Below are 25,225 nucleotides of genomic sequence, written 5' to 3'. Positions count from 1 at the left end.
GAGAAAAAACTTAGTTTTTCAAAAAACTAATATTGTTTGCTATCAAGCAAAATCAGTTTATGGAAATCAATGACAGAAACAAAAAGGCCAGATTTTATTAGCACTAATACATTTCAAGTTTTCACGGTGCAAAGTGATTAACGCTTTTCTCCTCAATCATAAGAACACAATGGCAAGACCTTAGTTTTTACTGCTTGGGAATTAATAGAAGTTATATTTTTATAGGGTGTTAAAACCATTCTTCCTTTCATATTTTACCCAAACTCTCCTTCCAAAAATCTTCCCACAAATTATTCCTCTTCATACTTGATGGAAAAACTTCTGCATGGAAACTCTGTTCGAGGATATAGTTAGTCAAGAATCAGGCATAAAGCCCAGGCTAGGGTAGTCTGACTCTCTTACTACTGCTCAAAGGCTACTCTAGTTAGATGTTATTTTTAAAAACATGATTTAAAAGTAGTAAATTCTTGTAAAAGTCAAAGAATCAGGCTTAAGAAATAATGTTTAATTTTTTTTAATACAATAGTTCCTGTGAAATACAAGTTTCAGCTGCATATTATGTGCCCAGGTGCCTCACCTCCAGTTCTTTGAGGTAGTTAACTGTTGTTTCTTGTCTCATTAATATGACTAAGTCATGGGGATGCTTCAAGTTCATTGGTGAATCCACCTACAAGCAAGAAAGCAATAAATAAAGCTTAGATTTCATTAACATTTGTTTGGATTAACCAAGTTTCCTTTAATATGTTTTGAATTATTGTTCAATCACCATTATAATCAGTGTTAGGTGCTCAGTAAAACTCCAGGGGTATTTCAAAAATGATCACATAAATTTCAGCAAAGAGAATGACAGGTGCAACAGCTGTCCCTTGAACTCCACCTTGAAAGAGCAAGGTTTTGATGTGACTATTCTAACTTGACTGGTCATATAAGAAATATTCAAGAAGAGAAATGTTTGGCAATGAATGATAAATTCCTTAAAAGATACTTCACACCTGTAATAAAAAAAAGGGATTATCTTGTCTTGATAGCACATTCCATAGCTGAACAGGTTTGGAAACAATAAAAGGAAAATACTAAAAGCAGCTACTTCTGAAAGCTATTTATAGAAGCCATAAATGAAAGATAATATAAATAATTTTCAGATTATTTATAACTCATGTTCTCTGGATTATAAGTAAGTGACCATGTTAAAGATGCAGCAAAAATGAACCCTCATTTACTGGTAGCATGCTTATACATTTATTTTTATTGTTTGGAGGGTCATTTGACAACATAAAATGTTAAAAGTGTATGCCCTTCGACCTGGCAATATACGCTTTAGGAAACTATCCCATAGACATTCTTTTCTTCCCCCTGCTCATAGGAGATGATTATTTAATTACTTTGGAAAAGCTTCTTAGTCTCACAAGAGTCAAGGTCTAAATTTAGGTAGAGAACTTCACTGGTGGAAAACTTCAGAATAGTGGTCTTGCATGTGCTGGGTGTCCATGCCTGCTTGATTTAAACTCGAAAATCTTGGCTTCTTCTAAATTGTTCTCATCCAGGGAAGGCTTCCTCTGCCACACTGTAGAAACTTCTTCACGGTAGGCAGGTTGTTGATGATGGTTTCCAGGGCCTTCAGCAGAGGGAAGTTGACCAGAAGGCTGGGGTCACGCTCTTCGACATAGCAGAGAAGTTCAACCAGGTGAATGTCAGCCCTGCTCAGTCTACTGCCAACCAGGAAGTCTTGTCCGTGGCTCTTCAACACTTTTCCAAAGGTGGGAAATAAAGATTTGCTGTTCTTTGATCAGGGTGACCCTGGCATCTTTTTGACCAGGTGGGCATTCTGAAAAAAGCAGGATCATTTCATTCAACTCTGTCACACCTTCTGCATACATGTCAACCAGGGCCTCTCCTTCATGCCTCTCCCGCAGAGGTTGTATCTGGTGGCAATGTCGTTGAGAATGGCTCTGATCTGTACCAGCCTCATCCCATCAATGTTGACCATTGGTGCTTGCTGGAACATCAAACTGCCATCGTTTTTTAACTTTCCCAAGTCTTCTGGAGTTTCTGTAAATTTCTCTTCAAACCCTACTCCAGCTGCGGCCAAGGGCCACTCGATAAGACTCCACTCTGCCTCGTCCATTGAAGTAGTGAAGCTTGGGCTTCCCCACCATGATACAGCTCCTGGCTTCTCTATTTAAAGCCCAGGCTGTCTCTCTGCTCAGCTCCTCCACGTCACATCCTAATGTCTGCACAGAGGCTTTACTATTGTGACAACCCTCGCCCTCTGAAAGGGGTGGGGTCCAAATCCCTATAGACATTCTTAAACAAGTAGGCAGATATATACAAGGATGTTTACTATAACACTTTCAGCTGGAAAAAAAAAGAAAGAACCTAAGTCCATCGATAAGGAAATAGGGAAATCCATTATCCAGTAGAATGGGATATAGAAAATTACATCTACGGTCATAGAAAGATGTTCACAATGTATAGGTAACTAAAACAATAAAGGATAATAAATATACTATGATTTTTTAAAAAGAAATTACATGTATATATTTTTATAGATATACACATGTCTGTATCATGCACAAAACTACGTTGGTTTAAAGTGGTGTCTTTTGGGAAGTGGGATCAAGAGGAGAGGTACATTCACACTTTTACTTTGTATACTTGTATATTTTTAAATTGTTTGTAATGTACACGTTTATAATAAGGAGAAAACAATACACACACACGGCTTTTGAATTTCTGAAAAAAATCTAAGACACTGGCCTTGGTACCTTAGAGATGAGATGAAGTTCCTGCTACCTCACAGTGTTAGATTGTCAAATTATATACCGTGTTTCTCCGAAAATAAGACCTAGCTGGGCCATCAGCCGGACCCGGTACTACATTATATTATATATTATATTATACTATATTATCATAGTATAATATAGTATATTATTAGTATATAGTATATAGTATATTGTAATATAGTATAGTATAGTATAATATAGTATATTATAGTATAGTATTATAATGTATCACATTATATTATATTATAGTAAAATAAGACCGGGTCTTACATAATATAATATTACTCATTAGAGCTGACTGTCTGGCTAGGTCTTATTTTCGGGTAAACACAGTATCAGCCCTTCAAGAAGTTCCACTGTGAGAACAAACTATTTCCTTGTAACCTCTAAGAAACTGACATTAGCTCAACTGACTGATTTTAGAGCTAGCTTTTTAAGTGCAGAAGATAGAATTGCTTAGACCTTGGTGAATATGAGAGGCTTTAAAAGAACATTATTCAAAAACAGGGAATAAGAACAACATGAAATAAATGGGTGGTTGCTTTAGTAATATGCACTATGACAACTGGACAATGTTGTGTGACTATAGGTAAAACTCATCTGCCTCTCCTCATTCTACCACCTCAGAGACGCCAGAGGAAAGAGAGGCTGGCCCCGAGCAACTTCCATTCCTACATCATTGCAATTATCTGAACTACACAATTACTATTATGCAGTTACATAATTATCATCTCTCACGGTCTCCCTTTTAACATGAGATCCCTTCACTGCTCCCTGGCTTTTCCACTATGCTGGCATTTACATTAAAACTGGACTCTGAATTTAAAAGGCACTAAAAATATAAGCACAAGGCCTATACTTGGCCACCTGAGCTGTAACTCTTCTCTATTAAACAATCAAACCTAGCAAAGGCCTACAAGCAAAATGCTAGGTATATCTCAACAAGAGGTGGAAAATTTTGCTTCTCTTTTCACAGTGGTTTAACATATTCCCAAGAGTCATATATGGATAGGGAAAGCTACTATAATGGATTGAATATGGACCAATTTAAATTGAAAGCCTATCAATGTTTTTTATAACAATGTGACATATTGTTTGTGATACAGCAACCAAAGTTTTACAGGAGAAAAGGTAAAAGCTACTGCCAGGAGCCAAAGTACAGAAGACCTTTACATAAGGAGGCTAAAGAAAATCTACTTACTTTGCAACTTTGTCCAGATCTCAAGAGGTAGCTATGACTCTATACAAGTATTTTTAAATGAAGTTTTTCTCAAGAAAAGTTGGGGGAAGGGGAATGAATGTTGGAGTATGACATTCCCATTCCAAAATACCTAACCAGTCTGATTACCTGATATTTGGAGAACGGCAAGAGGCATGAGAGATGAGACAAATGAAGTTTTACATTAGAGAAATATTTAAAATATAATCTTAGTTTTACATTAAGAAGATACTAGATAACCAGGGCTTTACCATATTTGAATAGCATGGGTTTGGTCAGCATTCAAATATAAGGAAATACTTTTCATTTCCTGAAGCTTCCAGTACAACAAACATACAGCAGCTAGAGGAGGTATAAAGTTAAGCAGAAGGAAAGGAGTCCACTGACAGCTGTGTTTCTCTTTTTACATGGCAGCAAATGGCATGGATCTTCACCAGATAAGGGTTGGCTGCAGATGATTTATAGCCTGACATATATTTTTATTGAGGTACCTTCACGTTTTTAAATTTTAAGACTTTATGATAATTATCCTTGGCAAATGCCACTTAGCTTGAACATATCTCCTTTCAAATACCTCTCTTCCTTAGAAGATTACAAAGAAGGTATGTTTGATAACTCTGTAAACACTACAACATCCATTCAACCAGTAAGGTTTATTAGGACTCTGCACCAGGCCTACTATGAGTCAACATTTGGAGCCTTGTACTCCTACTTTATATACAAAAGGAATTGTAACATGCCTTCAAAATTGTTAGCGTTTAGAAGAGGCTGCTATATGCCCAGATGCAAAGAGTGACAGAAATTAGAAAGAGGTTAAAAAGCCCATGATGCCTACACGACGCCTCAAATCACTTTATGGATTTTTCACAAGGCACAAACAACCCCACAAACTTCCACTACTGCAAAGCACAATAAATGATGCTTGTAATGACCCAAATCATAAAGAAAAAGTGGAATTATTTTTAGTTTCTTCTACTTTAGAAGGTGAGGAAGTATGAAATATATTTTAGAGCAAAATTTAAACTACAGGGAAAAACTAAGTATTTAGAAATTAGCTCAATGGAATTCTATGATCCAAAATGATTCATTCTTTAAGTGTTCTAGGTAAACAAAGTTTTACTGTTATTGTAGCAATTTATTTTAACAAAGAAAATGACAAATCATGTAAGGCAATTCAAATTTATTTTCCTTTGAATACATTATGGAAGTACATGTATCCAATTACATATAATAGCAGTAAATATCTTACTCATTTTAAGTTTATTTTCATATATTTCATTTGCTGTTGTTTCTAACCAAGGCACTGCTAATATCTACATCTCTAATCTGGATCCCTATTTCTGTGAATTCAGTAAATACACATGGTAATGGATGGAAATATCACTAGATGAGGGTAATTACTTCACTGCCAAATTAGATAAAGGGTGAATATTTTAAACTTAAAATAACCAATCTAAGGGTATAAACATATTTGAGTTCTACAAAAGCAAGCTTGAGTCAATCACTTTCCATCGGCCGTTTATGAAAAAAAATTGAACATTTCTATTGTAAGGTTAATTCTAGCCCTTATATGCAACTTATTCTTCACATATGATGCACATTTTTACCATGTTTTAAAATGGTATTTAAATGAATACACAAAAGCAACATTAATCAGGAAACTCTCTCGTTTCTCAACAGCAGATTGAAACTGATGAGTGAAATCTCAAAAAAATTTCCCCTTCAGTTAGAAACCAGAGATGGAATATTTTAAATCTTTTATTCAGAATTTTAGATTTAAATATTGAGACAATATGATAGAAAACTTAAATAAAATCTTCAGAGCAACCAAGATCTCACCTGGACTTTAAATAACCCCACTTAGCAGGTATTTAGTTTTCGTTATCCAGGAGCTGCAATCCCCTTCTTGTGTCCAAAGCACCTGCCTCGCTTGGCTGGACACATCCTTCCCCAGAGGGGAAGCCCTGGTCAGTGAGTAATTCCTTTCCCTTGGTCATGGTGATTATTTCTGAGAAGGGACATTAATTAACTAAGGGGTCAGTTGGTACTAAAATGACTCGAAGTGAGCTTTGGGGGAACTGTCCAATTCGTATTCACAGAGGGCCTGAGAATGGGGTTAAAAAAGCAGAGAAATGAAGACAGAAAAACCTATTCTAGTTACAGTGTTTGAGCCCTAGATCAAACTACACCTGTAGCACTTAGAATTTGTCCAAATATTACAAAGAAAGTTTTTAATACAAAAAGTCTTTGATGCTATCTCTTAGGGTCCTCTTCCTAGGGTATCTTCTTATCCTTGTGGCTCTTTTAAGAGCCACATGCTAATTCCTCGACTTGAATACATTTCTATCCCTACACTTTTGGGAAAGGCCAAATGACTTGGCTCAAATGACATTTCTTTTGTGAGGCCATCCTTTTCTTGAGCTCCCTTAGTACTTTATACACCTTTCCTTAATAGCATTTATTACATTGTGTAATTATTGTATGTCTGTCTCTCCACAAAAATGTTTTTTATTGCTCTTTCAAACCTCAGTACTTAATACCGTGTTTCCCTGAAAATAAGACCTAGCCGTACCACCAGCTCTAAAGTGTCTTGTGGAGCAAAAATTAATATAAGACCCAGTATTATATTATATTATATTATAGACCTGGTATTATATTATACCCAGTCTTATACACACACACACAGACACACACAGACACACACAGACACACACACACATATATGACCCAGTATTATATTATATTATGTTATATATAAGATCTCGTATTATATTATATTATACCCAGTCTTATATTATACACACACACACACACATACACGACCCAGTATTATATTATATAAGACCCGATCCTATATTATATTAAAATAAGACCAAGTCTTATATTAATTTTTGCTCCAAAAGATGCATTAGAGCTGATTGTCCCTAGGGCTTATTTTCGGGGAAACACGGTATGCTGTCAGGTACATGTTAGGCACTTAATACACTGTTGATTGTTCGATGAAGCTCTCTGATGTCACATCTGTTGGACGCTCCATATCCATTTCCTATGGCATTATCACTCAACTGATAACTATCTGAAGAGGAGGCAAAGGGGCCAAGCCCCCACGAATTGAGTAAAAATGAGTCCTTGACAGGTCTAGTCGACTGGCTGCCCAACCTTCCCTGCCTGAGCTTCCATTTCCTCAACTATAAACTCAGAGGACACAAACTACTGACTTCTAAAGTTCCTTATATTTTCAAATTCTATCTCTGTAAAAGACTGTCATAAAAGTAGCACATTTTTACCAGACTAAGCTACACCACTGAAGAAATCTGATATTCAAATGAATGAAATTATCAGTCTTTCAATTTGCCCATATAAATTTGTACTTGTTCTAGTCAGAGACAATTTCCAAAGCTGCAGTTAACAGCTTCTTATACACTGTCAGTCTGTCCTATTAAACCAAGGCTCCAATTAGTAGTGGCTATTTATATCTGAGAACTTGCTCACTGTGTCACAGGCAAAGTTAGCCATCTCAGTTCTTATGCCACTTCACTCTAACAATGTTCAATGTTAAAAAACTTTTTTCTGATTGTAAGCTAAGTGTAGTATGTTACTGAAAAAACGAACACATTATAGACAATATGAACAAGAAAATTAAAATTACTTGATATCTCACCTTCAGAGATATCTGCTGTTTTATAGACAGATACAGATATAGATATCTATATCTATATATCTCATGTCAGGATAACTTTTATGCATATATACACATATAGCAATGTAGACAATTTTATAAAAATAGAATCATAATATATTTACTATACTATGTCCTTCCCTTCTTCCCTCTTCTCTACATTTCATCAGATTTCTCTGCCAATTAATATAGATCTAGTTCATCATACCATGTTTCCCCGAAAATAAGACCTAGCCAGATAATCAGCTCTAATGTGTCTTTTGGAGCAAACATTAATGTAAGACCCGGTCTTATTTTACTGTAAGACCAAGTATAATATAATATAATATAATATAATATAATATAATATAATATAATAATACTGGGGTTTATTTTACTACAAGACACGGTATAGTATAGTATAATATAATATAATATAATATAATATAATATAATATAATATAAGGTCTTATTTTACTATAAGACATGGTATAATATAATACAATATAATATAATCCTGGGTTTTACATTAATTTTTGCTCCAAAAGATGCATTAGAGCTGATTGTCCGGCTAGGTCTTATTTTTAGGGAAACAGGGTATTTAGTGGCTAATATTATATTCAGGTTATTTACCCATGCTCCTACTAACTAAAATTTGGGTTTTTAGTTATTCTCTCTTTTTGACAATATTGTTATTAATATCTTTACACTTCAATTTTTTGGATAGGTGTCTAATTATTTCCTTCCCAGAAAGAGAATTGAGAAGTAAAGGGACTGCACTTGAAATTTATATTTTTTGCTAGTTTTTCTCCAGAATAGCTTAATCAACTTAAATTCCTAACAACAGTCACTGAGTTGCTACCCACTCTGAGAAGCAGGAATAAGGGTAAATACATTGTAATATCTTTGTTGGCCACATGTAGTTCTTTTCTTGTGTACTGATAAAGAATCTTTCTTACTGCCTCTCTTTAAATCCATCTGACAGTTGATACATCATATTTTATGAATGATGGTTTCTAATTGGTGGGACTCCAGCTGTTACTCTCATCTTGGGTTTTCTGACTTTTTCCACAGTGAACACATATTACTTAAATATATAAAGTATTTCTTAAATGTTATCTATGGGTCATCTCGTTAAAATGAAACATTAGAGCATTATGATACATTAAAAAACAAACTGTAATGACAAGTACAAACTCAGGTCTGAGGAACAATTTTGTAGCTTTTCCTTATCTATTCACAGAGAAAAGTTCCTCTCACAGATGTGGGGCCAGGCAAAGCACCTCAAAAAGGCAACATCTATTATATTTTCTTGTTCCTTACCCTCCCCTCAGACTTTTACCCTTATCTCAAATGTAGTTCACTGCCATTTTCAAATGATTGCCTAAGGAAGACTCATTTTTAAAAGTGACCCCCGTCACTTATAACTTTTTTTTGTAATATAGAGGCAAACAAGATGAGTTTTAGAAGGATGGGGTAAGAGAGGCAGAAAAATCCGTTGCCCCACTTTGCATGCAACTCTCTCTTCAGGATTGAAGGCTAATCACCGTGGATTTGCACTTTCTTCCAGGTCTAGTGAAACAAGTTTACAAAATACCAGTTCAGCCTCAACCCTTCAAAAGGACTTACAGGGGCTCCTGGCTATAATTATCAAAGTGAATAGGCTAATCAGAACCATCTCAGAGATACAGAGAAAACACTGAGGGTTGCTAGATGGGAGGGGAGTGGGGATGGGGGAGAGGGTGAGGGGATTAGAAGGCACAGTCGGTAACCACAAAATTGCCAGGGGGATACGAAAGACAGTTTGGGGAGTATAATCAGTAATGTTGTAAAGATTTTGTAGGATATCCGATGGACACTTGTCTTATTGGGGAGACCACTTCATGGACAGTGTAGGTGCCTGACCACTGCAGTGTACACCTGAAGTTGAAGTTGAAATGAATAGTGATGGGTGTCGACTGTGGTTCAACATATATATATATATATATATATATATATATATATATATATATATAATATGTATACATATATATTTAACGTATATATATGTATGTATATATATACATACATATTCACGGATGTGGTCTGCAGCGCAGGGAATGGCGCCAATGGACCTGCGGCAGCTACGTGCGATATTGGAGGGGTGGTAGATGGGGGGTGGGAGGGTTGTCACTTTGTGAGGGGTGTAAATGTCCAACTATTAGTTTTATACATCTGAAACCAATAAGAAAAATAAATAAAATAAATTAGAAAAGCAACTTTACTATTAATGTAAACAGATCTTTTACTTGAAACATTTAATTGTATAAAATCAACAAAACACGATTAATGTGAACTGTCAGGAATTAAAAACCAGTCTCAATTTTGTAACATATCAAGTTATCAAAACCAAAAATAAACTTTAAATAAACAAAAAATCCTGACTATCACATGAATTTTTATGGCCTTATATCCCTATTTTTGGAAGTTTTACCTTCAATTAGATTTTACCTTCTTATTTTCACAGTTCTTGAGAGATGCAATTGTGAATTCCTAAAGTCATGTCTAAAATGCCTAAAATAATCTAGGCATTTGAAGTATATTATGTAGCTATAATCTAGACTTGAACGTGTACAGCATTGCAGCCAATTTCATGAGAACATTCATGTTGAACAATCACCATTTTTCTAACTGACAAGCAAGTTAATTTTTCATTTTCAACACGAACAACTTCTTATAAAAGTGCTATTAGTCTACATTTTCTGATTCATGTAACCAAGAGCTACACAAATAAGGTAACAAAGTGGACAATTTACAATTTTACAAGGAAAGAGAATGAAACACTGGATCAGGACACAAGAGTCATGGATATGTAGCATATGAATACTTATAACTTTTTTTTGTAAAAATATACAGAAACTATGTAGCTATATAGTTAGAGCTGTATGTAACTCAGAAGTGACTCTCATTCCAGCAACAAATATTTATTGAACACAGAATGAGGGTATAATCAAAATATCCACGTCCCAATCCCCAGAACCTCTAAATATGTTAAGTTACATGGCAAAGGGGAATGAAGGTAACTGATGAAGTTAGGGTTGTTATTCAAATTACTTTAATTAAGATAGAGACTATAACCTAAATTATCCAGCTGAGCCCAATGTAATCACAGGGGTTCTTAAAAGTGGAATAGCTATGTCAACTATGATTAAAAAATTAAAAACTATATAAAAAAATAAAAGCAGTCAGCTCAATCACAACAAAAGTGGAATGGGGAGGTCAAAGAGAGAGACGTGACTAAGGAAAAAATGGTCAGAGAGACGCAATGTTACTGGCTTTGAAGGTGAAAAAAAGAGGGGCCAGGAGGCAAGGAATGTGGGTGGCCTCCAGAAACGGGAAAGGGCAAGGAAATGGACTCTCCCCTAGAACCGCCAGAAAGAAATGTAGTGCTGCTGTCTCCTTGACTTTAGCCCAGTGAAATATGGGTTGGACTTCTAATCTATAGAACAGCAAGATAATAAATCTGTGTTGCTTTAAGCCACTCAATTTGTGGCGATTTTTAATGGCAATGTAAGTATGCATGAAGCAACAGAAATAATGGTCATTAATAAAACAGGCGAGAGTCTGAGAATTCTTAGTTAGATGGGTGCTGAGGACTCAACTGTGTCTTCCCAAAATACATGTTGAAGCCCTAACCCCCAATGTCATGGTAGAGAATAGGTCTATGGGAGATAATTTGGTTTAGATGAAGTAATGAGGTGGGGACCCTCATGATGGGCTTCGTGACCTCATAAGAGGAAACACCAGAGAGCTTACTTTCTTTCTCTCTGCCGTGTGAGGGCACAGCAAGAACGCAGCTGTCTGCAGCCAGAAAAGAGAGCCTCACCAGAACCTGGCTGTGCTGACACTCTGATCTTGGACTTCCAGCCTCAGAACTGTGAGGAAATACACTTCTGTTGCGCAAGCGGCCCAGTTCATGGTATTTTGTTATGGCAGCCCAAGCTAAGTCAGATATGTTCATCAAACATTGGAAGTGGAACATTAAAATCAGTGCCAGAAAGTGAACCTTAGTTAACTTGGTATCATTACTCAGGTAATGGCAAACTCAACAGCCAGGAAATTATTTGCTACTCATGCTGGAAACTGCTGCTCTAAAAGAGAGAACTGTATAAAGCTCAACTTGATTACTCATCAAAACATTAGTAGTATCAACTGTGGGGAAAAAAGGAAACTGGCTTGACTAATTTCTTTTTATTGCAATCCCAACAAGTGTGAAATAGGCATTAGCGACAAAGGTTTAATTTTTCTATGAAGACAAAACCGAACTGAAGGTTCCCTTTTGTTCATACTTCTATTCATGGCCACAACACAATTTAATGAAGGGCGGTAGATAGAATAACTGGTTTTTCACTAGAATTGGATTATGAACAAAGGTTTTACATATTCCAAACACTGCTGGGCATTTTCAAACACTCCGGATGCAGTCCCTTAGGAGGACAATTTGGAAATATCTAAGAAAATTAAATATAATGTATTCTTAGAAGCAGGAAATTGCATTTCAAAGAATTCATCTTACAGATGGATACACTCAACATACTCATGAAGCATTCAGAGATGTATGTATGAACACCACTGTAACATTGCTTATAATAGTAAAAACCTGCACACAATCTTAATGTCCCTCATTAGGGAACTGGGTAAATAAATTACAGAATATCCATAGAACTGAATATTATGCAGTCTTAGGGTAGAAAGGGATAACTTTCTATTTTTGACGTGGACAGATGTTTAAGTCTTATTAAGTGAATAAGTTAGTTGTGAGGCAAAGTATTTCTAGCTGTGTGTTTAAAACAAATCTATACATGTGTTTGCAAACGCATAGGAACTTTCTGGAAGAATACACCAATAATTCTGTGATTGCTTCCAGGAAGGATTGTGAGTAATTACGAAATTTTCACTTTTCATTTTATAAGATACTAGGAAACTCAAAAAAAACCTTTGAACAATGATCATATATTTTACAATTAAGTTCAATTATAAAATAGAAAAGAATTCAAAAATTTAAAAACTTTCGATATTTGTTTTACAAATAAAACTACAGAATTTTTGTTCTTGTTGGTAACAGTGCTTAGCACTGCAGAAAACAGAACAGAGTTTAGAATCAAAACTGAGCTTAAGTTCATACTCTGCCACTTCCTACCTGCATGGCCTTGGACAAGGAATTTAATCACACTCAGCCTAAATTTCTTTACTCAGTGGTGAGATCAACACCCACATTTCACTGGCTTTGTATGAAGATAAAATGAGATAATATGAAAACACTTGGTAAAATGTTCAGTGAAATATAGACATTGAATTGTTATTTTTACAATAAAAGTTACATCCTAAATTAGAGTCACTTCTATGCATGACTGTATCAATGCAAACTCTATGAAAACAGGGACTATCTCCCTCACTGCTGTATTCCAAGTACCTAACCAAGAAATCATTCAAATATGTGTTGAATGAATGAGCTGAGCCTGCCAAATGTAATAAGGGGCAACAAAAAGCACTCAGCAAATACTAGCTCAAGTAAAAACATCCCTGACTCCATTGGGGCACTTTTGGCAGGTACTATTTCGTAAGTACTCACAATCCTTCTTCCTGGAAGCAATCACAGAATTATTTGTGTATTCTTGAGTTTTACTAAAGATAAATTACCCATCTCAACTCCCCACTAAGCAACTCTCCACCAAGGTGGAAAAGATTGACCATTTGGGGTTTGGAGTGGGGGGTGAGGCGGTTTCCTCTTGCCAGTCACCTGATTTTAATTATTAAAAAATAACTGAGTGCCACAGAGGGAAAGTGAAGATCTGAAGATGTTAATAATAATAATAATAACAACAACAAAAGCATAATGAGTTCTTTGCAAGTTAGCATGAAGTAGTCACTATTAACTAAACAAATATGGGAGGCACAACATGATGTCCAGTGTCAACTCCTAATAGTGTGTCTTGAAAGCAAATATATACTTAGCTTATACAAAATTGTCATGACCTTATCGATTTTAATAAATGCTTTTGCACATGTTTATACTAAAGAAATTTCTTAATAGTGACTTACTGAAATGTATATATTATTCAATTAATTTAATAATGCCACAATCTCAGATGTGAGTTCTTTGAGCATATCACAAAAGGGATGTTGGAGAGGCATATGTTCAAACAGGCACCAGGAATGCAGATATCTGAGGCATCATTTTGCAACTCTGGTTCAGAGACACTGTGTTCTCCGAGGAGTCTCAGGTTGCCTAGACCTTTTATTCACAACAGAGGGAAGGGAGGAAGGGGACTCACTGTCCCTCCTCCAGACTATACAATGAAGGCGGCCCTTCAGTATGCTGATATGACATACGAGAGCCATTACAAGTGTAAGTAATTACGTACACACAGTTATGCACATTCTCTCTCTTCCTCTCACCGACTCAGTATTTCCTGAGTGTACACCATATGTCAGGCACTGTTTTAGGCCTTGGCATTACCAAACCAAAGTTGTCACCTTCATAGAGGTTACTTTCTTGTAGACAGGCAATGAAATCTATATTACAATGTAGTGTCAATAATAAATGCTGTGAAGAAAAATGAAGCAGAGCAAGAAGACAGAGTGATGGAAGGAGATGCTGTTTTAGGTGCTGCTTTTAGAAAAGAGGTGACATGAAAGAAGAGAGGGGAAGAGACATGATATCTGCAGAAGAGTGTTTCAGGCAGAGACGAAGGAGCGAGAACAAGCGAACTTGGTGCTTTGAAAAACATCCCAAAGACTAGTGTGGCTGAAGCACAGCATACAAGAGGGAAAGTGGTATCTGGGGCAGACACGTGGCCACGGGCCAGGTCCCAGGTCTTGCAGGGCCACACAAGCCACGGTGAAAACTCGAAGTTTTATTAAGTGTGATGGGAAACCACTGAAGGTTTTCGGATGCTCCTTGCTTCCTTTCCCCCACAAACCCTGAGGGAGTGACATGACCAGACTCACGGTTTTTAAAAGATCACTTAAGATGCCCTGGGGAGAATAGACTTCATGGGGCAAAAAGCAAGAAGAGCAGTTTGGAAGCTAGTGCTTAGGTTCAGGAGAGAGATGAAAAGAGTCTGGACTAGGATTGTAGAAGTAGAGGTGGAAAGACACAGCTTGATCCTGGATATATTTTGGATGTAAAGTTGACATTACTGATAGATTGGGTATGAGATGTGAGAAAAAGAAGAGTCAAGGAAGACACCAAGATTTTGGACCTGAGCAATTCAGTTCTGGTGGGGTGGGGTGGGAAATCAGGAGTTCAGTTTAGGACATGATGTATCTGTGATGTCTACTGGACAGCTAAGTCCAGATGGATGGACCTAAGATGTTGAGTAGGCAGTTGGATATATAAGTCTGGAGTTCAGAGAAAGACTGCAGATATAATTTGGGAGTCCTCAGAAAGTATATGGTATTTTATGCTTGAGACTGCGTAAGATCATATGGTGAGCACATGTACGAAGGGAAGAAAAGGGGCACACCAGTATTTAAGACTCAAGAACAAGAATTCAGCACAAGAGAATGAGAAGTCACGGCCAGGGATTTAGAAGGAACAGCTTATTCAAATCTGGGCGTTACAGAAGCTTCCCTGAGAAAGTGACATTTAAGTTGTGAAGAGCATGAGCGAGCCAGATTGGGACATCTCAGGGGAAGAATGTGTATGTCCTGGAAGCCATGTACAAAATTAGTTCAATAAGGTATGAGGACAAATGCTGGGTTGCTAAGTACCAGTTAAGATGACTCAGAACTAAGTATTGATTTGGCAATATGGAACGTCCCAGGTATCTTGACAAGAACGGTGGGGATGAAGGACTGATTAGAGTGGGTTTAATAAGAGGCCTATACAAAGAGAGGGAGGAGAATCTGTGAGCACAAACGACTCTTTTGGGGTACCTGGCTACAAAAGAGACACTCCGCAGCGGAATTCGTCTTGCTTTTGCCATCATGGAATACAGCTGAGATACAGGTACGGTGCACACCCTGCCCCCTACATTTCAGAGTGCAAAGCTGGTCTAATTTTTGACCTGATGGGCCGGCAAGCCCCCTTCTGCCTCACTGTCAGGTTGCCTTCTGTTCACTGCAGCAACTGCTGAACCCAATAGCCGATCCTAATCCCTCCTCAACGGTGCATCTGCCACTTCTCATTCTCTCACCTCTGTCCTTTGCAATTTTTTTTCTGCTTTTCTTGTTTGTCACTTTTTCTTCTCTTGTTGCTTCTCTATACTTTTTGATGTCTGAACAATAAAGTTGACCTTTTAGATATAACATTGGCATCAAAGCGGATGACTTGCCGTGCACACACAACCATCACAGTAGATGGGCAAGCGTAATCGCCGAAATTGGGGCTCTTCTCACCTGTGCACAGTGCCGTTTCTGAAGGCCTACGGGCTAATTCACTGATGGGTTCCTGAGAGCTTTAAAGATCTCCTGGAAGTCTGAGGCTTCCTTTTGGCTGGTCTCCAATGACTACTGCATAATCAGTATTGTAAGGCTTCCTGCAGACAACGGGTCGGTCAAGTCCTAAAAGGCGGGAACCTCTTCTCACATTTCCTTATATCATCCATTCAGCAGATACTATTGCAGCCTATGTGATCAACCAGTGTGAGAGATGCTGGCGCCGCAGAGAGGAGGGCTATCGCCACTCCTTTCATGCAGCATGCAGCCATCTACCGTGTTTCCCTGAAAATAAGACCTAGTCGACCATCAGCTCTGATGCGTCTTTTGAAGCAAAAATTAATATAAGACCTGGTCTTATATTAATTATATTACATTATATTATATTATATATTATACCTGATCTTATAATTATAGTAAAATAAGACTGGGTCTTATATTAATTTTTGCTCCAAAAGATGCTTTGATGCTGATTGTCCAGATAGGTCTTATTTTCAGGGAAACATGGTAGCAGGGCTTTTGCAGAAGTAAACAGACACGACATGGTATGGTAAACACTTTCACAAAGGAATACAGGATGCTTTGAAAGCACATAGAAAGAACAGCTTATTCAAATCTGGGCGTTACAGAAGCTTCCCTGAGAAAGTGACATTTAAGTTGTGAAGAGCATGACTGAGCCAGACTGGGACATCTCGGGGGAAGAATGTGTGCGAAGGCCCAGAAGCAAGTGAGAACAGAGAATATTTGGGGATGTTGACAAAAGTTAAGTATGGTTAAGTGTGTATACTTTGGGGTTAGGGTGGGGTACTCAAGGATTAGCAGAGATAAGACTTAGAAAGCAGGAAGGGTCAGATCAGATGACATGTTAAAGAATTTGGACCGTATCCTGGAATATGTACCAAACTGTTACAGGCAATTTTCCTTGGGGAGTGAGAATGGGTAGAGGTGGGAGGACTTCACTTGATTACTTTAAATACTCCCATGTTAGACATTTATTTTTATAATGCCACGCATTATTTTTGTAATTCAAATTTTCATTACAGTTCTTGAATTACTTTAATTCAAGAGTAATGGTAGTGGTATGGGGAGAAGTAAGATATAATCAGAAAGTACAATTGAAAGATGTTGGTAAGGAGCAGGGGAGAGGGAGAAATTAAAGACAATTAGGTTTCTGATGTGGGCCAACGGGTGGATGGTGAATGGTGGTGTCTTTCATTAAATTTGGGGAAACAGAGCATGACACAATTGTAGGGGTGAAAATGAGTTTAGATTTGGTCATATGAAGCTGGAAGTACTGTCGCCAATGGATATCCACCCAAGCTAAGTGGGTGGCGAAACGTAAGCAGTCAATACATACGTGTTCAATAAATAATTGGGAAGAGTATTTAAAGTTATAATTTATCTCTATTTATCTCCAAGTTCCTATTACTACTCTACAGTATAAACAAAATCAATACCTGGGTCATTTATAAGAAGACACATACTAGTAGGAAATATCTAAAAAGATGGATTGACTAAGATCACTTAGATGCCATAGTCTAAGACAAATTGCAAAGGTTTAGCAGGTGCTGAGCAAGTTAGTGAATAACTACCATGACCTCTCAGATCCAAGTGAATCCCTGAAGGGTATAAACAGGAAATGCTGCTCCATGACAACAAAGTGGGTTCCATTTTGAAAAGCACTGAAATAAAGCTGTCAGCTTCAGGGTACCATACGGATATCTCTCCCAGATTAACCAAATACTTTATATCAGATCAACATCAAACCACTCCTTCACGTATCAGCTATTAAATACCAACAGAGATGAAGATTTAGCCTGTTTGTCCAACTAAATCCGGAGGCTCTTAGGCCATTGCTACTGCAATAGTCACTTATCAAACAGTTGTTTGTCTAAGGTGGTAGGCTTCCGAGCATGTTTTGTCAGAAACCTCATTTGTTCTAAGCAGTTAAAAGGATCTGTATTCTGAAGACATTTGCCTGATAGGAGGCAAAATGACTAAACAACCCCTAAATTAATTCATACCTCTTTGGGACCCTCCCCTGTCCACCCACCCCCAATTTGAAGTCACTACAAAACACGTTGCACAGTTTACCAATTGGAAAAAGATACGTACTTCAATATTCCCATTTTCGCTTTCATTTTTCTTTCTATTCCTTTATGTGTAGGTGTTATCAGAGGGTAAAAAAAACACTTCAAACTTTGGGCTTATAAAGTACTCACTTCCATGCTACTGCCAATAAATACATTTTAATTTACTGTTACAACTAAATGCCATTCATTAGTTGTGTGACTTTGGGTGACTTTCTCTCCTATGAGCTGTAACATATTCTTAAAGAATTTTTCCAAATCTAAAATTCTATGCTAAGACTGGAGGAGAGTGAAACAGTAGGCAAGAAAATAAATGTTATAATGTTATAGGAGAGGTGGTAAAGATGGTACTGTATTTAAATTTTTAGATCTCCACTTACAAAGAGAATATCCAGAGGCAGTAAACCCAGTGCTAGACGTACAACTTCTTGATTCAATAAGTCTGCAACTAACAAACTGGTAACGTTTCAAGAGTTCATCTGTTATCTGGTAATTCAGAACAGGAAGCATTAATTTTCCCACAGAAATGATGTGATACAGAGTAGCTATGTTCTTGGTCTAATTCACAAAAGTTTATTTAACCTTAATGTAAGTGAATTGCCACACACTTTTAATAAAAATTGAAAACAGATGTTGCCACACTAGTAATTAAGGAAGAAGAACACCAAAATGAAACAAAAAATGTTTATCTTGAAGCCTCCTCTTGGTTGACAATGAAGTCAACCAGAAGATGCATTCGCCTGATTACACACATTTAGATCCTCTTAGTGACCAGGTTTTAGGAGCCTACTCCTTAAGTCCGTGGACTCCAAGTTAGGGACCTCTGCTGAACTAAAGTGAGAGGGTTTTCAGGTACAGGGACACTTGGGGTTCAGAAGTATGCCAAAGCCCACAGCTGGGAGAAAAGCACAGAGCTGGTCAGGATGAGGAGAGGAGGGGCCTTTGCTTACACATCCCCAGATGGCAGTGGCCAATGAACTTAGCGATGGAGCCTTCTCTTCACATCCCAGCCCCGGGATTTCCTGGACAATTCTCCTGGGAGTTCACTGGCAGCTCAGTAAGCACGAAGCCTAAAAACACAGAAGACAGGCTTCCTAGCTGGAGCAAGGACTGAGGAAAGGAACAATTTCCTGAGTTGCCATGCCAAGTGCTCCCCACCTGCTACAGTCTGCCAGAAGCAGCCCCTGATTGAACTGTGAGGAGGCTGCTTGGAGGGAATGTCCGCTTCTTCGCTCTGACTGAAGCTTTGAATATATCCTCATGTTCGCAAGCGTGTAGTCTGTAACTTGTGGGTGCCTATCTTTATCATCTGCTAAGGCTAGAAATAGAAAAAACAGATGAATGTTCTCTTCTCCTGGGAAGAGCTGCTTACTGTACTTAAAACTGTAACTATAAGGATGGAAAAATGTCCCGATTTAAGTCTGCAGTTTGGGCAGTTCAGATTCTTAATTCATAAGTACTTCTCCAGGTTCACCATGGAAACTCTGACCTATCATATCTAATTTAAACAGGTTTAAACTGGTTTGGATTCTGCCTACATTCAAATTACTGCCGGAAGGGCAGCATAGGTAATGCACGCACAGCTATCACAGTGGAACTCAGAAGCTGACCACGGCATCCAACTCTTACTTTATTTATACGTACTGCATTTTCTCGGATTAAATCCAACTTTCCTTGCCTAGCCTCTTGTTACAATGTAGTCATCAACTTTATTTCTTCTAGTATAAATTTTTTTGGTTGCCTGAACTTAAGCAAATGTTATGTAGCAAAATATTGGAAAATTCACTGAAAAGGATCATTAAAAAAGGCACGTGATAAAGAAATCTTGCTTCCCTAACTTTAAGCCTAACTACTTACTGCAGGGGTGACTTGGCAGAGATCCAGAAAATGCTTCTGATTTCTCCCTTTCTGAGGCAAGTTACCAGCAACCCGTCGGCCTTTCCCCACTAAAACATACATATCCAATGTGAAAAAGAAGGAATTTCTTAAAAAACAAAAACCAAATCAGATTCTACTTTCCCACTGCCATGTTCAGCATATAAGTACTCAATTTCTACCAGCTTTCACTTTTCAGATGGGCTACTTTCTCAGCTGAGTGGCAGGAGACCAAAATGGGAAGGAGAAATCAATGTCACAGAGCATAAATAGCTGTGGCCAAAAACAATATTGCAGAAGAGCCAGTAAGAGAAGGGCTCCCCAAATTGCAGCAGGAGCAACTTAATTCCACTTCTCCCTTCATGAGGGCCTCAGGGAAAACCATCATCAAGAAACAAAAGAAGGGAGAAGCAACTAGGACTCAGATAAAATTTCCCATCTTTTGTTAGAAGAACTTGCAGTGTTTTCTAGGGTTTATGAAACACATATATTTTAAATCGCAGCTGGTATGACCATGAAAAGGAAATTTTTTTCTACTATAAGTTAGGGATAGAGAAAATGCCACCCCATCCGAAAGTCAGTCTTTTCTCAGATATACTGAAAACCACTCACCAATAACAACGCTGATTTTTAAACATTTTGTTTAACTCACTCATTCTACTTGAGATAAAATTTGCATCACATGGCACATCTAAATGTGCACCACCCTTTACACAAAGTGAGGTTCACGTTTCTTATCACCGTCCATGACACACAACCCTAAGGTCTAGTCATTTCACAAAATGGTGAATACATTTGAGATCAGTGGGCTAAACTGCACGGGGGACACACTTCACTTTCTAAATGTTGGCTGGACTTTTCAGGACTGCTCTCAAGTGCTGAAAATCATTACGCTTCCCAAGTTTCTGTAGCGCGCACACGTACTCTTTAGGCACCAGCATTCACAAAATGCAGGCAATCACGAAGTTATGTAAGAAAAGCAGTCTCTCGTCTGAGAAATTCGTTCAGGCATACCAGAATCCGGGAAATCGCATATCCTCCTTGCGGGGTTGGGTCACAGGAACTAGGTAAAGAAACAATGCAAAGTACACTGGGAAACCAGGGCAGTTACAGCTGAAAAGATGCTGGCAACGCCACCAGAGGCGTCTTGAAGTAATTCCTTCCTAAGGAGAGTGTGTCGTGTCTAATGAGCCCCCGTTGACCCGGGTAACGGTACCAGCTGAAACCACCGCAGCCTGACACGAATTCCAGCATGTGGGAGAGGAGACTGGGGGAAGTAGCATTAAATGACCCAAGGTCTGGGATGCCGACGCTGTCACCACCCTGGGACTCGCTCACATCCCTGCGCTGCCACCTGCTTTCGACTTCCTCGGGGAGAGCTGGTGACGCGTGGGCCCGAGCGGACCCAGAGGCAGGGATAAATAATGTGGGGTTTCTAGAGCCCGAGCACGAGAAAATGTCCCCAGGGCCCGACCCCCCATCGCCCGGCGACTCTCCCACGCGGCGCGCGGCTCCAAGGGTGGAAGCCCGAAACCCCGCAGGTGTCCTAGGCAAGGGCCAGGGCACACACAAGTGGGGAGGGGGCGACGCCGGGGTCACCCGGGCCGGGGCGCAGGGACCGTGGGAAGGTAGGCTGGGGGCGGGGCCACGCGGAGCCAAACAGGCAGGGGTCGGCCGGGGAATCCCTCTAAGGCGAGGGCGGGCGCGGGCGCAGAGGGACGTCCTGGCCACTACCTGCTGCTGGATCTTCCCGTCCTCCGTGACGACCCAGTGGGTGGTGGCGAAGGCCCCTCGAGCCGCCATACTGAGCAAGGCGGAAAGGCTGAAGAGCCAGCCTGGGCCAGAGCAAGGCGGCAGCTCGCACCGGCCGCGAACCCCGACTGCAGCCGCCATCTTGCCCCCCCGGCCCGGCCGCTTACACCGGAAGCGGAAGCGGGCCCCCGCCGCCTGCCATCTTGGGGAGGTCGGCGCCGGAGGAGGAGGAGGAGGAGGAGGAGGAGGAGGAGGAGTCGAAGGGACGCTGTCGGCTGACGAGCCGCTTCCTCGACCTCGGTGTGGGCGACCGGGAAGCGTGGTCTCCGGCGGCTGGCCCATCCTGGTGTCAGGTCGGAGACCGCTTTTTTGCTGTTGTTCCTCTGCGTGTGAGCCGATCTCGGGCGTGGGACCCGGAGGGACTTGAAAGTACCTGGTGTGCTCGGTGGAGCCTACGCCTAAACGAGAGGACTGAGAATGGATATAAGTATTTCTATGTATACTCGTATTACACAAAGCCTTAGCTCTTATCTTATTATTTCTGGTTGTGTAAAATAGTGGGGAAATAAAAGGTATGCTTTCGAAACACCTAAGGGAAGAGATGTGTTATCTTTTATTCTTAAAGCCTCACAGCAGTGGAAGCTTCAGAATCTGGACGGTTGTTAGTCTAAGGCCGCGCCGTCCAGTAGAAATACAATGTGAGCCAGGAACCGCCTATGTACTCTAAAAGAAAAGAGCGAAATAACTAACACTTTTAACCCATTATGCACAAAATATTGGTTCAATATGAACTAATTACGGAACTAATTCCGTACAAATTAGTAAGATTTTTTTTTTTTGTACTAAGTCTTCAAAACCAGTATGTATTTTACATTTACAGCGCGTCTAAATTCAAACTGTCGGGATTTCAGGGACTTAATGGCCACATGCGGCTACCTTATTGGGCAGTGTAGGTCTGAGGTCTAGGTTTGGAGACCAGAAGCATTGGCATCATGTGGGAGCTGATTAGAAAACCACATTCTCGGCTCTTCCCTCCCCATCAGATTCTACCTTTTAACCGGAGTCCCACGTGACTGGTATGTATATTCAAGTTTGAGAAGCACTTCCCATTAATAAACCAACACGCAGGCCAAGTGACTAGCCCGGCCTCTAGCTTCCAGTTTAGATGTATTGTTTTAGGTATCTCGGGCTGCTTTCTAGCTTGGTGTGTCATTTGTATTTAGGTTCATTATGCTTTTGGTTTTCTTTCTGAGAAAAGGAGGGTGAGAATTTTGCCAGACCACTTCCCTACACTGGTGTATTGCAGGAAAAAGAATTGCCAACTGGAAGCCATGCACAGCATTGGTTTTTCGTTCTTTCCGAGAGCAGCTTTCCTTGAGGGCTGAAGTAATGAACATTCATTTCATTAAAAATGTATGACTTATCTGCTTTTGCCTAGTACTGTGCTAGACACTGGGTATGGAAATCTAACCACTCATCAGTGTGCAATCAAGTAGGGTGTTCGCAAGTTAGCAATTGAAATGTAGGCTAATAGGGCTCCTGTGTAGAAGGGAGAGCAACCAACCAGGTGAAAGGCTTGGAGCAAAGGTGCTGATTCAGGCAGAATAAACAATAAGAGTGAAAAGGTGAAACTGATGGCAGATGTAAGGGTTTGTTATATGTCATACCTAGGAGTTTAAACATAGGCAGTAGAAATGTTCCAAAGTTTTGAAATAGAGAAGTGCCAAGTGATGGAGTACCTTTGTTCTCAGCATCTTATTTTTATTTTATTTTTTAAATATTTTATTGGGGAATATTGGGGAACAGTGTGTTTCTCCAGGGCCCATCAGCTCCAAGTCGTCCTTCAATCTAGTTGTGGAGGGCGCAGCTCAGCTCCAACTCCAGTTGCTGTTTTCAATCTTTAGTTGCAGGGGGCGCAGCCCACCATCCCATGTGGGAATTGAACCTGCAACCTTGTTATTGAGAGCTCGCGCTCTAACCACCTGAGCCATCTGGCCACCCCTCAGCATCTTATTTTAAGGCATAGAAGTCAACTCTTACTTGCGTATAAAGCTGCTAAATAATGGCAATCATCATCATCATCTAACGTGTAGTGTTTAATCATATTCGGCACTGTACACGCATAGTTCTTATTAATGTTTGCTAATTCACCAGGTGTAGGCTGGTTAAGTAATTTGGCCGAGATCATACAGCTAATAAGCATCAGAACTCAGATTTGGACTCAGATATATTAATACCTGACTCTGGAGCCTGAGTCTGGATGGAGTTTGAGAGAAGCCTCAACATCACATATTTCGGCCATCAGCAGTTTCTTTGACACTCACAACTCACAAGTTAACCTGTAAAGGGGTAGAATCATAGCTTCTGTAACATTAATCTACCACCTACCTCTGTTTTCCCTAAATGACAATACTTGTCCTTTGGGATCCTATATTAGCTTTCTATTGCTGTGTGATAAATTACTGCAAATTTAGCAGCTTAACGTACTTCTCAGTTTCCGTGGGTCAAGTGTCTGGCATGGTGTGGCTAGGTTCTCTGCTTGGTATCTTACATGACTGATACCATGTAAGATGGTAAGGCTGCAATCTCATCTGAGGCTTGGCGGCCTCTTCCAAGCTCTTTCAAGTTCTTGGCCGAATTCAGATCTTTGCCGTTGGAGGACTGAGGTCCCAGTTTTTTTTGCTAGCTGCTGACTATGGCCATTCTCAACTCCAAGGCCACTGTAGGGACAGAGTCCCAGAGAGCACTTTCCAAGCTCTTGGCCTCATGTGGAAACGTGCTGTCTCGGCTATTAGATGGCCATCCGCTGTGGCTGGATGGCCATCAGCTGTTGCCGGTTAGCCATTAGCCACTAATATAATAGCCGTGGCTACGCTGGCAAGATTGATTGGCAGACAAGCAGAGCGGATTGCGGCTAGCGAGTGCGGTTAGCAAGCGGATGGCAGATTGTGGATCCTGTGGATCCTACTTCCTGTGTCTTGCCCGGCTGCTAGCGAGACTGGGGTGCAGGAAGATGCCTCGTTGGGGTACTGGCAGATGTTTACTTTAGTGTCTCAGCCAGCTGCCATCGAGAATATAGTGGTATGAACCCCCTATCTGTGGCTCCGTTGTTCCTTTTCAGCCTCACCATATCCTGTGTTCTTGTGCGGGGAGCGGGAGCTGAGACCCTGCATGACAGCCACCCACCATCCCTTTCCACATGGCCCTCTCGATATGGCATCTGTTCCTTCAAGGCATGCAGGAAAACCTTTACTGCTTGAATATCTCGACTTCCTCCATCTCTGATTTCTAAGCCCAGATTTAAAGGGCTCACGTCATTAGATAAGACCCACCTGGATAATCTTTTGATTAACCCCAAATAAACTGATTACCAACCTTAATGGCATCTGCAAAAATTCCTTTTGTCGCATAACATGATAAATCACAG

General features: G+C 39.6%; 1 protein-coding gene and 1 pseudogene across 2 annotated transcripts in view; both read right to left on the bottom strand.

Annotated features, from left to right (window-relative positions):
* The window catches only part of TTC17 (tetratricopeptide repeat domain 17), a 96,650-nt gene extending 74,676 nt beyond the window's left edge, over positions 1-21,974 (bottom strand). For both annotated transcript variants that reach the window (XM_019746413.3, XM_019746414.3), the window contains exons 1-2: positions 21,781-21,974; positions 578-667 (exon numbers count right to left, since the gene is read on the bottom strand). In XM_019746413.3, coding sequence (XP_019601972.2) covers positions 578-667; positions 21,781-21,939 — 249 coding nt within the window. In that variant the 5' untranslated portion in view covers positions 21,940-21,974. The remainder of the gene's footprint in view (positions 1-577; positions 668-21,780) is intronic.
* LOC109455093 (glutathione S-transferase A1 pseudogene) lies at positions 1,261-2,866 on the bottom strand (annotated as a pseudogene).
* Positions 21,975-25,225: the final 3,251 nt, after the last annotated feature.

The sequence above is a fragment of the Rhinolophus sinicus genome, chromosome 14, assembly GCF_057876585.1.
Source record: "Rhinolophus sinicus isolate RSI-liver-muscle chromosome 14, RSI-T2T, whole genome shotgun sequence".
Classification (NCBI taxonomy): domain Eukaryota; kingdom Metazoa; phylum Chordata; class Mammalia; order Chiroptera; family Rhinolophidae; genus Rhinolophus; species Rhinolophus sinicus.
Note: the sequence above shows the minus strand (reverse complement) of the source record. Positions and strands in the feature narration are given on the sequence as shown.